This window comes from Homalodisca vitripennis, chromosome 4 (assembly GCF_021130785.1).
Source record: "Homalodisca vitripennis isolate AUS2020 chromosome 4, UT_GWSS_2.1, whole genome shotgun sequence".
Lineage (NCBI taxonomy): Eukaryota > Metazoa > Arthropoda > Insecta > Hemiptera > Cicadellidae > Homalodisca > Homalodisca vitripennis.
This window is the reverse complement of record NC_060210.1, coordinates 67393080-67408432: the sequence shown is the minus strand read 5'-3', so window position 1 is coordinate 67408432 and position 15353 is coordinate 67393080. Positions and strand designations below refer to the sequence as shown.

The 15353-nt window shown below is 34.2% G+C and overlaps 1 protein-coding gene across 4 annotated transcripts in view; it reads right to left on the bottom strand.

Moving 5' to 3' along the window:
* LOC124359450 (mitogen-activated protein kinase kinase kinase 4) overlaps positions 1-14740 on the bottom strand; it is a 146768-nt gene extending 132028 nt beyond the window's left edge. For 2 of the 4 annotated variants that reach the window (XR_006922151.1, XM_046812192.1), the window contains exon 1: positions 14442-14740. Coding sequence is in view for 3 of the 4 variants with exons in the window: in XM_046812192.1 (XP_046668148.1) it covers positions 14442-14506 (65 nt within the window). In the remaining variant the exon portion in view is untranslated. The remainder of the gene's footprint in view (positions 1-14441) is intronic. The other 2 variants (XM_046812194.1, XM_046812193.1) reach the window with 1 other exon arrangement.
* Positions 14741-15353: the final 613 nt, after the last annotated feature.

Below are 15353 nucleotides of genomic sequence, written 5' to 3'. Positions count from 1 at the left end.
ACTAGTTACCAGGATATTTAGTCACTGAGGCTGGCTGACTCTCCTACATTCAGTGGTTTTACTTCTTTGTAGCTAGCCAGGTACAGTACGCGCGCTGAAGGTTTGGCTCCGAGTCAACCGAGCGGACTATGGCGGGGGACGGGTGGATTGCCCGATATAACAACTGTTCTGCAGACATCCGCCAGTGTTTGGCCCGCTGCAGTCTGAATATTTATTGTCCCTGTTCTCCCTCACAGTCGAGTATTCACTGTTGTTAGAAGTGGACAAGTGGTTTAAGTGCGTTATACACAATTCATTAGTTTAGTTAGTAGTGAGGTTAGTGAATTTTGGTAGTTGTAGGGCGTTACAAATTATTTAATATTATCCTTGCTATTAAGGTTATATTACAAGTTTTATTAGTTTTGTTTTGATTCATCATCTCAGTCGGTATAATGGCCCGATACATTTCCAAAGTGGCTCGAGGAAAAACTACGAGAAGCCAGGCTCGAGAAATTATATGGAGGGTTAGTGAGTTCATGGCAAATGAGTCGAAACTATCTAATGATGAACGAATCCCTATAAATAAATGTTTAGAAAGAACTGCGCGGCTTGTGGTGTTTCAAAGACACTGATTAAGGAGATTCGCCATGAAAAAAATTATGGATTCTTCCACTAAAGGGGAGTGTTCGTTCACTACCCCTAAAAAATACAAAAGAAAAAAGAAAATAGTAGAACTAGACGACTTTGATAATGTGTTGTTCGAAGAACCGTCCATGAATGTTATAAAACTGATAGTTGCCTGTCAACTCTTCAATTGTTAAAAAACAAGCTGAATGAAAAAATTAACTATGAAGGGGGTTTAACTAGCCTCAGAAAAATATTAGCATCATTAGGATTTCGGTGGAAAAAAAAAATTGAAAATAATAGGCAAATTTTGATTGAAGCTAGTGACATAAGAACGAAACGAAACGTATAAACTATTTACGAAGTATAAAACAAGCGCGAGCAGAGAACTCTGTTGTTTACATTGATGAATCGTATATATTATCATCTCATCATATTATCTCATGTGACTGAAAAGGGATGGAGTGACGCCAGTCTTCAAGGTTTTAAAAAGAAAATAAGTAAAGGCGAGAGGGCCATAATACTGCACGCAGAGGGTGAAATGGGGTTTATTCCTGGAGCTTGCTTAATCTGGAAAGCGGGAACGAGCGAAGGTGATTATCATGATCAGATGAACCATGCGAACTTCATGACATGGACAAGAACTGAGCTCATTCCAAACTTACCAGTTAACTCTCTAATAATTATTGATAATGCCACCTATCATAACGTCCAAGTTAATAAAGCACCTAATTCAGGTTCCAAAAAAGCAGAAATGATCAAGTGGCTACAAGATCATGGACTGCAGTTTGATACAATGTCACTTAAGCCCGAATTGTATAGTTTAGTAAAACAACATAAGGATGTATTTAAAAGATTTGCATTTGACGATTTGTTAGAAAATCATGGACACAGCGTTCTTCACCTTCCTCCGTACCATCCAGATCTAAATCCGATTGAGAATATTTGGGGAATAATAAAAAATTATGTAGGCCAATAAAATTTTGTAAATAACATTAAAAATACCATAGCGTTATGCAAAGAGAAGATAGACTCAATAACAAAAGATGACTGGGGAAAGGTGTGTAAGAAAGTTGTAAAATTTGAAGATGAATATTATGAAAAGGAACATTTAATTGATGACACAACAGAGAGATTTATTATTAGTTTGAATGACTCATCTAACTCAACTCGCAATTGGCAACTCTATTATAGGTAAGAAAATCTTTGTAAACAAAGTAAAATCTAGGGAAAATACTGTTCACCACGCCGATTTTAAAATAACGGATTCTACATTTATGCGTTGAGAATTTAAATTGTTAATTTGTATTGTTGACGTTTAGTAATTTTACGATTTTTAATCACTAATAGATTTATGACATTTTATTTCTTATCTGTCAGAAAGTCAAATTAATATACAATGTATTGCTAAGGTAGTATTCGAATTTTGAATTGAATGCTACAATGTAATACGGTTTAATCCATATATAACCAATGCCTCTATGTATAGTGTATTCGTAGAAATGCTAAAAAAAACCATTATTTATTGTCATGCCACATAATTAATAATTAAGTTTTTCATAAACAGGATTCTTTATACAACAGTGTTTCGTATTCATTCATTTGTCATAAAATTAGTTTATAAACAATACACCCCAAAACGCTTTCTATTCGAATATAATACAATGAAGTTCAACATAATTTCATTAAAGTTTAAAACTTTTAGTTTATCACAGGTCACCACTATGGCCTAGTGTTTTTTTTTTTTTCAGAAATAAACTATTGCAAAGTGAAACTTTCAAATGGTATTGCCGTGTTGCATTTACGTGAATGGGCCATAAACTGTAGGGCAGCGGTGTCGGTGATACATTCCACTTCAGACTAAGTTACGGCTAACCTAAACTATGTATCTGAAAAAAGTTAAATCTAAAATTAACTTCAGTTCATTCAGAAAAACTTTCCCGCTGGTGAAAGTTTCCTGACCAAATAATAAAAAAAAATCCTCACATACAAACTTTTTTGTATCACAATTTTGGCACAGTTAATTTTAAAATATATTTTATTGAAGAAAAGCAATGAGACATTGAAACTTAATACATCCATTAGCATTGGCATAAACAGGAAAATAGATCTGCGAAGTAGGAAAATAGGCAACGACAGGGCCGAACCTTCAGCGCGCGTACTGTATCAGGATATTCAGCCACTGATCCTAGCTGTCTCTCCTGTATTCAGTGGTTTGACTTCCTTGTAGCTAGCCAGGTACCAGGATATTCAGCCACTGATCCTAGCTGCCTCTCCTGCATTCAGTGGTTTGACCACTACATAGGTGGTTTCCATTTCAAAAGCAGTGTTGGAGCAAATGAAACATGTATCATTGTCCATGATCACTTTTGGGGAATTATGTCACATAAGTGTACGCCTTATACCCTGGGTGCTTGGACAAATTATCTCTATGGTTTCTCAGGCAGCTGCATAGAGTTTATTCACAAGATGGAACAAGATTAAATACACTCCTGCGAGAACTGTGCAATAGTACATTCATACGTCTTATATGTGGGAGATAATAAAACTAAAAGGGGTCATCATTGTGGATACACTTTATTCATAAGCTCCAAGCACAGAATGGCATCAAATAGTTGACATAGGGATACAGACTCTCTTTCCATAATTTCTTTTCTATCACATATTTATCCTTTACTCAAGTTTCTTTTTAGATAGCTGGAAATGTAAAACAATATACAGGGTGATTCGGGTAGTGTTACTAGCACTTTCTAAGCTTATTGTACTAGAAAAAATAACGAAAAAAGTGCATATTAACATAGGTCCGGAAATTATCATTATTAAATTTTCTAGAAGTTTGTAAAAATGTATGTATGTTTTTATTACCTATTTAACAAATTAATTGTATATTAACAGAAAAATTTTCATACAAAATGGCAACCGTTGCAGATTTGTAAAGTAAAATAATGAACAAAAAACATTTTATCTTTTGATATGCAACAGCTGTTTTACATACGTTATAACAATTTTACAAAATACTAATTATTTTGTAATTTTACATCAATTTCAACAATACTTTTTCCAACGAACTCTGTCAATGCAAAAGTGAGCATAACCACTTTACTAAAGATACGCTTGCACAAGCCAGGAGCAACAAACAACTTATACCTCTCAACTATGATATGTTTGGCACGTTAACACCTTCACTGTGATACTTAGCAACATGAGAGACAGGTACTTGATATTAGATAAGTCCAACAGTTACAATGTAAATTGGAATCAATTTAAAATTATCTTTAACAGAATAATATTGATTGTTTCAACTGTCCTTTTAATCTTAAAAATTGGCTATGTTCATCACAATAATGCTAAATAACTTATTAATAAGATGTGGAAATTATATGTCCGAATTGGATTTTGAGCATATGACTGCAGAGTGATAAGCTCAGTTGCTAACCTCTTAGCTAAAAACAATGGTATGATAAGTATTAACATAATATTGGACAATGTGCAATTTCATACTCAACACACAACAATCTTTTATTCTATGTCTTCATGATGTTGTTTATATATATATATATATATATATATATATATATATATATATATATATATATAATATGTTTAACAATGAGCCTAAAATACTACTTTGAAAGTAAGCACAGACGCTTGTCAAGTCAATTACTTAGGTGACTACATTTAACATGCAAACTTCAGATGGTTCATTGGCATTCCAGTAATTTTATAATGGAAGTATGTTGAATTCTCACTACAGTGAGACCATGTTTTCATACTTAACTTTATTGCATTCTTATTGTGTTTCTCTTTGTGTACATTCAAATTAAGTCCTCTTTCACCACAAACTTAAAAAATGGGGAAGATTGAGAAAGTGTTTAAGTTTCAAATTCTAGGTTCTAACAACTAAATTTTAATTATTCAATACATTCCAGGAATTTTAATCTCTAATGACAAATTTTGTACTACATGTAAAGTAACATTTTAATTCAAATTCATTTCTGGCTGATTTAAAGCTGTCCAGTAGAACCTGAATTGAACATGGCAAAACTGATGTCATCATGACTGAGCAACCCGTATATATCCAGAAAGCATACATTGCAAATATCAATTTTATACATGAAATAACTTGGACAATAGTCTTCTTTACTGTCTGGAGGATAACGTTGAGAGGGTGAGGTTTCCTCAATGCTAAGGATATTGTAATGCCTTAGAGAGAGAAGTTTTATTTTTAACAAAACTATTTTACATTAGAATTTTACAGAATTATTTTACATTTTTTATAAAACATAAAGAAAGAGAGTTTCAACTACCCACTAATTAACTATCTTGTATAGAACAAAATTCAAAATTTTGTAAGCAGCTTTTGATTTATTTCTTAATATTTTTTTTATTTCATGAGTCACAAGATGGGGCTTACTATGTAAAAACTTTGAGTCACTCAAACCAGCAATTTTGTTTAAGGAATAGGTGAAAAGTCAATACATCATTTTAAATTAAGTTTTAATATAATCATACAAGTATTTACATACACATAGGATTATGCCATTGAAACAGAAGGAATACTTTCTGCCACCAGAAAATCAGTAGATATTAGTCACTGGATAATGCATAGTTTTGGAAATGGAAGTGAACCCAGTTTGTGTCTATTTGTGTACAGAAGATGTACAAGGAAATTCTTTGTTTGAAGGTTATTTTTGACGATGAAAGGATTGTGAAGGAAACAGGATTTTTCCAGACATTTGCCATTGTACCAGTTGTGTTACTGATTTTTTGTTTCACTGAACGATGGCAAATGTCCGGAAAAATCCTGTTTCCTTTACAAGGAAATGTTACAATAAATTTATTGATGTAAAATCTACGTTAGTGCTCTTAAAACAAATTCATATATTTCAAATAACTTAAAGAGTTGAAATTTGGTGTGAAAATCCACCTCTACTACTTCAATATTGAAATTGAAAATGGTACACATAGGTCCATTGGTCCAGGTTGTTGTCCACTGTGGGGTTAACATGACTTCTCCCATGCTGATCTAAAGTCTAGTGTGTGTTTAACGTTGTATAACCTTTGGAAAAACATAAATGCAACTTTCTTATAGGTGGAGACTTTAATGTAAATATCGCCAAGCGTGATACTAATACAGTCAGGCTGGAAATCATTTTAAAGCATTAAATATGTATTTTATGAACTAAAATCCTACAAGAGGACTCTCGTGTTTAGATAGTATAATAACCGACCGCGCGACTGAATTGATTGACTCGAAAGTAATTGACTACGGTTTGAGTGACCATGACTCAGTTTGTACCAATGTTTGGACAACAGATCCTAACATACCTTGCAACAAGAATAATCAAACTGTTAGTGTTGGTAGACCCATCACACCTGATAAATTATGCAAATTTATTAACCATCTCCAAACGATTAACTGGGAGTTTGTGGTAAACTCTGTCAAAGACGCTGAAACAAGGTTTGATGACTTCTTTCAACTTTTTATAAATGGATTTCATTTTTGTTTTCCGAAAGTGATTCTTAGGGCTCGGAACAATAGGCCTACTAGACCTAAATGGTTCACCCCTGAACTCAAAGTAATGCGGGAGAGACTAATGTCTTACCGGGACTTTGCTAAGTCAAAAGGAAGCTTAGAGGCTAAGCAAGTCTATAGTGCTGCTAGAAAAACGTATCAGTATGAAATAAGAAAGCTAAACTGAAGACAAATGCTGCTTATATTGAGGGTGCTGTGAACAAGTGCTCTGCTGCCTGGAAGGTAATTAGACAGGAAAAGTTGGGTACAAATATAACGACAGTTTCGGTTACACCGGGTAAATTTAACGAATATTTCCTCGGTGTTGCGGAAGAGGCCCTCAAGAATGTTCAGGTTGCTCCCTTCAATCCGATAGACATAGCCAGAAGAGCTAATGCTCCAGTGGAAGACATGAAGTGGACATCTATAATGGTGGACCAGATTCTGCACACGGTTGGGCGGATGAAGGACAGTAAAAGTAAGGACATTTATTCTTTATCAAACAGCCTTATAAAATCAGTGGTTGGGTATATCTTGCTGCCTTTGATAGCCTGCTTCAATGCATGTTTAAATGAAGGTGTTTTTCCCAGTAAGTTAAAGGTTGCTCGGGTCACTCAAATTTTTAAGATAGGAGATAGGTCACTTCCGGAGAGCTACAGGCCTGTTTCTAATATTCCCATTTTTGGGAAGGTTTTTGAATCTCTTATTAAGTTTCAACTCCAAAGGTTTCTCGAGGATAGTGGTTTGATCTTGGATGCCCAGTATGGCTTTAGGAAAGACCTTTCCACTGTGAGTGCAGTCTCTCACTTGGCTGGTGGCGTACTAGATGGTTTTGAGCATAGGCTAAATACGGGGGTAACACTCTGCGACCTAAGTAAGACCTTTGATTGTGTATCACATATTATATTGCCTGAAAAATTAAGGCATTACGGTATAAATCACAATAATTTGGAATTGTTCAGGTCTTATTTGGGAGGCCGAGAGCAGATTGTCACAGTAAATGGTCATAGATCTCAGGTAGGTGCTGTTGTGCACGGAGTCCCATAGGGATCCGTTCTTGGGCCATTACTCTTTCTTGTTATGGTAAACGACTTATCTTGCAACATCGACTCTGATGTAATTTGTTACGTTGATGACACCAGTCTGATTGATGTTAATGCTGATATACATGACTTAGTCGTATCGATGCAGGACTCACTTGACTCTGTCTCAAGTTGGTTCAGAGCCAACCTTTTTATGCTTAACATTAATAAAACACAGAAAATGATATTTAGCTTGAGTAATGTAAATATTTTTAAAGATAGTGTTAACTTACTAGGCATAACCTAAGATAGTGAGTTAGTTTGGCATGATCATGTACATATTTTAAGTAGTAAGTTATTTAGAGTAATATATCTCTTGAGAAAACTAAGGGACTGCATCCCCATTGAATATGTTAAGACAGCATATTTTGCATTTTTTCAAAGCCTAATCCAGTATGGGCTCAGTCTATGGGGAGGCAGTTCTGGTGTAAATAGTGTTTTAATACTTCAAAAAAAACTCTTAGAATTATATGTAAAGTTAACTCAAGTACTAACTGTGGACCATTGTTTAAAACCCAGAATATGACTGTGGTTAATTTATATATTTTTAATGTTATTATGATTATTAAGGAAAATTATTAGAGCTTAATATTAAGAAGTGATGTCTATAGATATGACACTAGGAATAAGTCTTATTGATATTCCATACAAAAGGCTCACTAAATCTAAATCTAATCTGCATCACCAAGGTGTTGTATTTTTTAATAAACTTCCAGGCTCAGCTCGGACCTTGAAGACAACAACATTTAAAAACAAACTGACTGCTTTCTTTTTGGCAAACCCATTCTACAATCAAAGTGAGTTTCTTGCCTTATCTCAGAGTGACTTTAACCCTTACTTCTAATGCATGGAGTGCTTACTTCTAGTATTTATTAATCCTGCATGGTTTTTACATAGCCTTTGGTTTCTAGTTTTAGCCATGATTGTTCTTTTAGCCTCTACTGACTAAACCTATTACATGTATGCTATTTGTTAAACGGTTAATAAAGTTGTCTGTTGTCTAAGAACAATATAAAACACATTTTTTGTAGACACCATTCTATTTTGATTTTTGTGTTTTTTTATTCCATGGTGATTAGTAGTTGAAAATTATTCGTTGATCCTCACCCTATTTAGAAAGAGGCAAAATTAAATTAATACCAAATTTTAAGTACTTGAAAGGATAACAGGATTTCGAACATTTGCCATCGTTACAGGTTATAAAAGGTAAACACAACTTTTCGAGAATTGGAATCTATCCTCTTCGTCAGGTGGGGGAGGTATTAATACATACAAAAATAATGAACAGAAAGAAGTAAAGAAGGGAAAGAAAAGGGTTCAAACATACCCAAAAGCTTCTTGGAGTCCAGCCCAGACGTAACTGCAAAGGATGCAAGTCCCGAACACAAAGGTTGTGTTATTCTTTGTTTGAAGGTTATTTTGTTTGAAGGTTGTGTTATACCTTATATAACCTATAACGATGGCAAATGTCCGAAATCCTGTTATCCTTTCAAACCTTCCACTGTCAATAACAAACTTTAAGTACTTAATCTAACAAATGTTCTTGAAGCTTTTTATTCTATTTTTACTATTAAGGAAATATGAGAAAAATGTTTGGTTAATTTACTGTAAATACAAATTTTGATATTATATAAAATAATAGAACTAAACTGATGCTTATTATAATAATTCAATGTTTTAATTAATATTAACACATACCTTAATCAAACAAGTTCAAATTGTAGTCATAAATGCTAATAGTTTCTTTTTCTAACAAGTTATCTTCGAGACATAATGTAGCCATGGTAGGAATGGTTGACACAATGTGAATGTTGAGGTTAGCTCCAGTTCACCTTTCTCTTAGAACAGCACCTAAAATCTGGAGTTATGTTCGTCTGAACAGATCCAACAAGTCGGTGATGAAGGAGCTCAAAACAAATTCTTTACATCGTTTCGACTCCAGAAACACCTAGATTATAGAATATAAAAATATACTGTAATCAAGATAAAGAAGTATTCTCATTGTCTCATCAAGTCCACATTAAATGAAAAGAGTTTGTTTTGAGCTTCTTCGTTGTTGACTTTTGTTCAGTCTGAAACAGCACCAGATTTCAGACGCTGCTTCTAAGAGGAAGGTGAACTGGAGCTAATCTCAACATTCATGACTTATCTTCTGGTGTCAATATTTATTAAAAAGTGAGGATTATCTGCCCAGAGTGGTTTAAAATTTACAAACACAACACAAATCAAAACAAATTTAAATAATTAATTAGCAAAACATATAACTTTTGATTGGCCTATTACACACAAATGCTTAGCATAACATGATATTGCAGTCGACAGAAGACAGGACAGGAGATTCTGTGCGGCAGTTTGGTAAAAAAAAAAAAAGATATTGCTGAAGTTCACCATGGTGGACAAGAAACACTATACATATGCTGACAGAGGAGCGCCTCTTTGGCTAAATGCCCTGCCTGCCATTAACTCCTTAAATGCCATGTCCGTGTTAGTACAGGTGATCTCACTGTGCGTTCAATTGCCATCTTAACACGTACAAACCGCTGCTTCGCTACACGATACCTGGAAGCCGTAGGATAATACACATTTGCCTCTACAACAAATCCACAGTAGTGCTGTTTAACTACTACTACACTCTGATGGTCAACTAACGAACTATCACGAAAGCACATGGTGAAGTTTTAAGTTAGAAACACGACGTCGTTTTTACTTTTTCAACTGCATTTTTGAAGTTGCTACTGTAATTTTTTCTATTTAGACTGTCGTTCAGTCAGTATGGCAGGAATGATTTATAACAATGATAAGAACTTTTGTAAGTTTTAGATTTGTACAGATGTTTGTTGTGAGTTAGGCATTCAGCAGTTTGTAACTTTTCTGGTAATTATGGCAATCAGGATGTGGACTCAATATATTAACCATGATCTAACATGATGAATCAGGAGATTCTGGTGGCAGTTTGGTAAAAAAAAGACGTTGCTAAAGTTGATCGTGGAGGACAATAAACAGGCTACGCGTATGCTGACAGTGGAGCGGCTCTGTGCTCTGAAAATAAACCTGACAGGAACTCCACTGTAGCTATGCCCACCAACTTCTTTACAGGGATATTTCAGATTCAATAAGCTTTTTAAATGTTAAAAATATATCATTTTCAGTAGTACGCCCAGTACAGTAAGCGGTACAACCTTTACCAACTCTTCTTTAGTTTCAAAATCTTCAAATACCATTCTTACAAAAATGTTTAACTGAGCTGGATCAACTATATCAGTTGATTCATCAAATTGCAAGGAAAAATAACTACATTTATCAAGGTCAGTTTTAAGCTGTGAAATTACATCAGAGCTAATAGCTTCAATTCTTCACATCACTGTATCAGCAGAAAGTTGAACAGATTTAACAGCAGACATAATCTCAGATTTATATTTGAAATAATGGAATAACGCATCTGCAGCTTCTAAACAAGCAGTTTTAATCAAGTCACCATCTTCGTACAGTTTCATATGTTGGGCAATAACCTTGGAAACCCAGAATGACACCTCGGTGGCTGCCTTGTTCTTGTCCAGTGTTAAACAAAAATGTTAATTGTTCAGCATTCAGTTCATATTTCAACTGCATCACCTTTTCTTTTCTCAGTGTTGAAATTCAGTGCATAGTATTTTTCAATTCCACTATGAACGGTCTTGAAACATTTCCTTTCTTTCCAACTGAGACACTCGCATTACAAAGGAAACAAATTGATCTCTTATTTGTGTAAAAAAGTAAAAGGTTTATGAAAATAATGGTTTTCGGTTTTTTTTTTCTTGACATAGCCATGTACTATTTAAGAATATAGCCATGTAAGAATAAACAAGGAAAGAATTTAAATGTGAAGGCGTAACACACATGGCACAGGCATTATCTAACTCTGGCAACACGAGTGACAACAGCTGACTGCATAGTACTAGAGACACAACGGCTACAGTTGGTAAATGCTAACGCAAGCAGTGTTGCCAACCCGAACATGGCCATGAGCTACCCAAAAGCGTGAGCCACCCGTGACTCACAATTGATGTTTCGCAACCACTGTTCTAGTCAAGACCAACATTATATTAGCTTTGAACTTCTTGATTTCAAAGTTATTCTTCTTACTAAGCAAATAATGGGTAGCGTACAATAAGCGAACCCGGTTTTTTACATCGAAATTGGCAAACGATATTACTTAATCATAACCAACGATATAACCAATCGTTACTTATTAATTATTAATTATTTCGAACAATTAACTTAATCCATATCAACAGGTGTAAACACTTTCAAATAATTTGATATATAATAATAATAATACGATTACGTGTATATATATTAATAATAATTATTATTATACATACACGTAATAATATATAATTATGTGTGTATAATTTAAACAATTCAATAATTATGACATAAACCATATGAATTGTGGCTCATAATTATTTATGAATTTTCCAGTTTGATCGATCTTGTTCTGGTTCGTTTATTATTTATGAGTTTTCCTATATTCCTATATACTTATATTTAAATTTAAAACATATGATTGTTATTTAGGACTTTATACTTTTATATCAATTGATAGTCTAGGATTTGAGATGCGAATGAACCGGGTCCGCTTATCGTGCCCTTTCACCAAATAATATATATATATAAATCTTTTTAACACGGTAAAAACTAGTAGTAATGGTATTACTTTATCTACTATCTCAAGTTTGGTTGTATTTTACTTTAGTCTCGTCAGCTATAATGATCTCAAACCACTTATCAATTTCTTAGAATAGTGTGTTTTCATACCCAGAAAGAATTTTTAGGCTGTCATGATTCATAATTACACAGTAACTGATATGTTTGAAATTTTAGTTATAATCTCAAATAGTCATCAATCTAGGGGACACTTTTTGCCAGAAGTGCGGGGGTGAGGTGCCACTGAAGCCCACATTGATGGCCAGAGGCGTTTCCAAGATAATTTGAGTTATTATTTAGATTTTCCTCCCTTTTATATCTACTGTACTACATTATTACACATTTATTTATTTTCTTGTCTTAAGTAAGTTGAAATTTTGTCTAACAGTTTGAAGTGGCTAAGTAAATATTAGCAGTGTGAAACTGGCCATAGATTACATCCATAATAAGAACTAATCCTCTGACATGAACCCTAACTTGGCTCATGAACTATTCCTGACCTACTTCCAAAACTACAACTAACCTAGTTCCTGAACCAGTTCAATTAATAAAACTAAGTACATTTTGATAAAACTTTCTATACACATTTATTACATGGTCTACTATCCTGCAATACAGCCCTCATTCTTAGGCCGCGTCTATTTTCGGAGCCACACCGATTATACAGGCTATGTGCTGACACAAACCAATCTATGGACGGCCGTACCTCAAAAACGTACTAGCCAATTTTGATAAAACTTACTTTACACATTCACTACATGGTCTACTATACTAAAATATAAGCCTCATTCTTAGGCCGCTCCTATTTTCAGAGCCACACCGATTATACGGCTATGTGCTGACAAAAACCAATCTATGGATGGCCGTACCTCAAAAACGTACGAGCCGATTTTGATAAAACTTATACACATTTATTAAAGGGTCTACTAGGCCTATACTAAAATATAAGCCTCATTCTTAGGCCGCGCCTATTTTCGGAGCCACACCAATGGTACGGTTGGTATATTTTTAACAGTTTTACTGTTAACTATCTCATGACAAACCAATAAATATGGCACCATATTCATGCAATTTCACTGTATTAAAACAGCATTTATTATAGCCCAACTAAAATCTGTTACTACATATTGGCCACTGATTATTGTTAATAAGGAACTGTTTGTAGTGCAGTAGCCAAAAACCAATACTTGCTACTGTGTGTGAACTACTTATAAATTCACTAGCAGGGAGAACATTGTATAAAATTCTGAAAACCAGTGCATAACACAATACACTTTTCATTTCACCTTTGGTGGGCTCATAACGCACTACTGTACCAGTAGCATCTAAATGCATTACAAATTCAATTTTTGCTTTTCCTTAGTCTCATAGCCCTCATAGCTAAAAATGGCCGTACGTTTTTGAAGTAAGGCCATCCATAATTGGTTTTTGTCAGCACATAGCCTGTAAAATTGGTGTGGCTCCGAAAATAGGCACGGCCTAAGAATGAGGCTTATATTTTAGTATAGTAGACCATGTAGTGAATGTGTATAGAAAGTTTTATCAATATTACCTCGTACTTTTTTGAGGTACGGCCGTCCATAGATTGGTTTTTGTCAGCACATAGCCTGTATAATCGGTGTGGCTCCGAAAATAGGCGCGGCCTAAGAATGAGGGCTGTATTGCAGGATAGTAGACCATGTATTGAATGCGTATAGAAAGTTTTATCAAAATTAGCTTGTACGTTTTTGAGGTACGGCCGTCCATAGATTGGTTTTTGTCAGCACATAGCCTGTAAAATTGGTGTGGCTCCGAAAATAGGTGTGGCCTAAGAATGAGGCTTATATTTTAGTATAGTAGACCATGAGTGCATGTGTATAGAAAGTTTTATCAAAATCGTCTTGTAAGTTTTTGAGGTACAGGACCATTTATAGGGTTTCTCAGAATTTGCCTTGTTAATTGAGTATAGTCTTTAAAATAACCGCTATAAATGGAGATTATTATCATTAAAGTAGTGTTTGTTCATTTAAAATCTTTATTTGTAGTATTTATCTTCACGTTATTAATTAAATATATATTTTGTATGGCTTGAGTTGATGAACTAGGTTAGGATTCAGTTAGGAACTAGTTTTTTTTATGGATGGAATCTATGGCCAGTTTCACATCAGTGTAAATATTTACCCTAGCCTGTAAATATTTACCCTAGCCTGTAAATATTTACCCTAGCCTATGACAAACTAGTGTACAATCACAGTACGGTACTATTAACTATTATCCATCATATCTGTACTAGATCTAAATGATTTTTGTTTGTTGATGTAAGCTATTATTACAACAAATGTATTAATGAAATGTTATGCATCTAAAAAACCTACTAGGATTAATACAAATTCAAGTGGTTTTAAGATTAATAACCAGTGAATAACCAAATAAAATTATTCTTTCCTCCACAGGTTATATGGGATGTAATTTATAACTAGGCCAAGATACTAACTTAAACCATTTGGTTATTATAACTCAATTAAACATTTTTTACTTATTGAAATAACTGTGAAAATGTTTTTGAATGTACTTACTCATCATCTTCAGAAGAATAATTTATTTCAATTCCTAGTCTTTCCTTCCAATTGTCATCAGCCATGGTGAAAATTACCGGTTATTTTCAAAGATTAATATCTTTGTGTTAAGGAGAAATAAAGCACGTTTTACAATTTCTTTCATAACTTCAGTAGCTAAACACAATCAAACAACAAATTGAAAAGAGCCATCACGTTAATGTCATTCACAGTGCACTTTAGTTGTCAGTTGTCACTCTTGACTTGACAACAAATAAAACAGGCACCAGTCAGTACCAGCTGCTCGCTAGGCAACACGAAAACTGTTGCGGCCCCTGCGGCCGTGGCGTGCTGCTTTGCTTCTGTTGGCTGTTCAGCAACAGAATAGATTAACCAGCAAATTCTACAACCAACAACCAAGGTCTTTGAGTGCATAGAAGGACAGTCAAAGCCACGGATTTGTTAGTGCATTTCACGTTTCATGACACTTCACCTGCAAATTTATGATCAACCTAACATTTTTTCTATTAAAATTATTTAATGAACATAGCTAATAATAATATATTAATTTATTTGCCTAATTAAATGTAGTTAACAGTGTGGGTTCAGAAAAAACGAGTCGACAAAAGTGTCACTTTGATTTTATAACTTATCATCGATGCTGTTTATGCCTTGTAAGACATATGTAATTATTAGTAAAATAAAATTCATAGAATCGATGTACAGATAGTTGCTGGAAAGGAAGTCTTGTATTACAATTCGAGACAAACATCCTCCGGATGTAAGTGGATACGCACATCCGCCCAGACAGCTATGGAAGGTTGTACATAGCTATTATGTTCGTCTTCAATAATTTTGACTGCGTTGACTAAATAATGGATAATCAAATTCTACTTTACCTTTAAACAAGCTCTTCTCTTACTTATATAATCC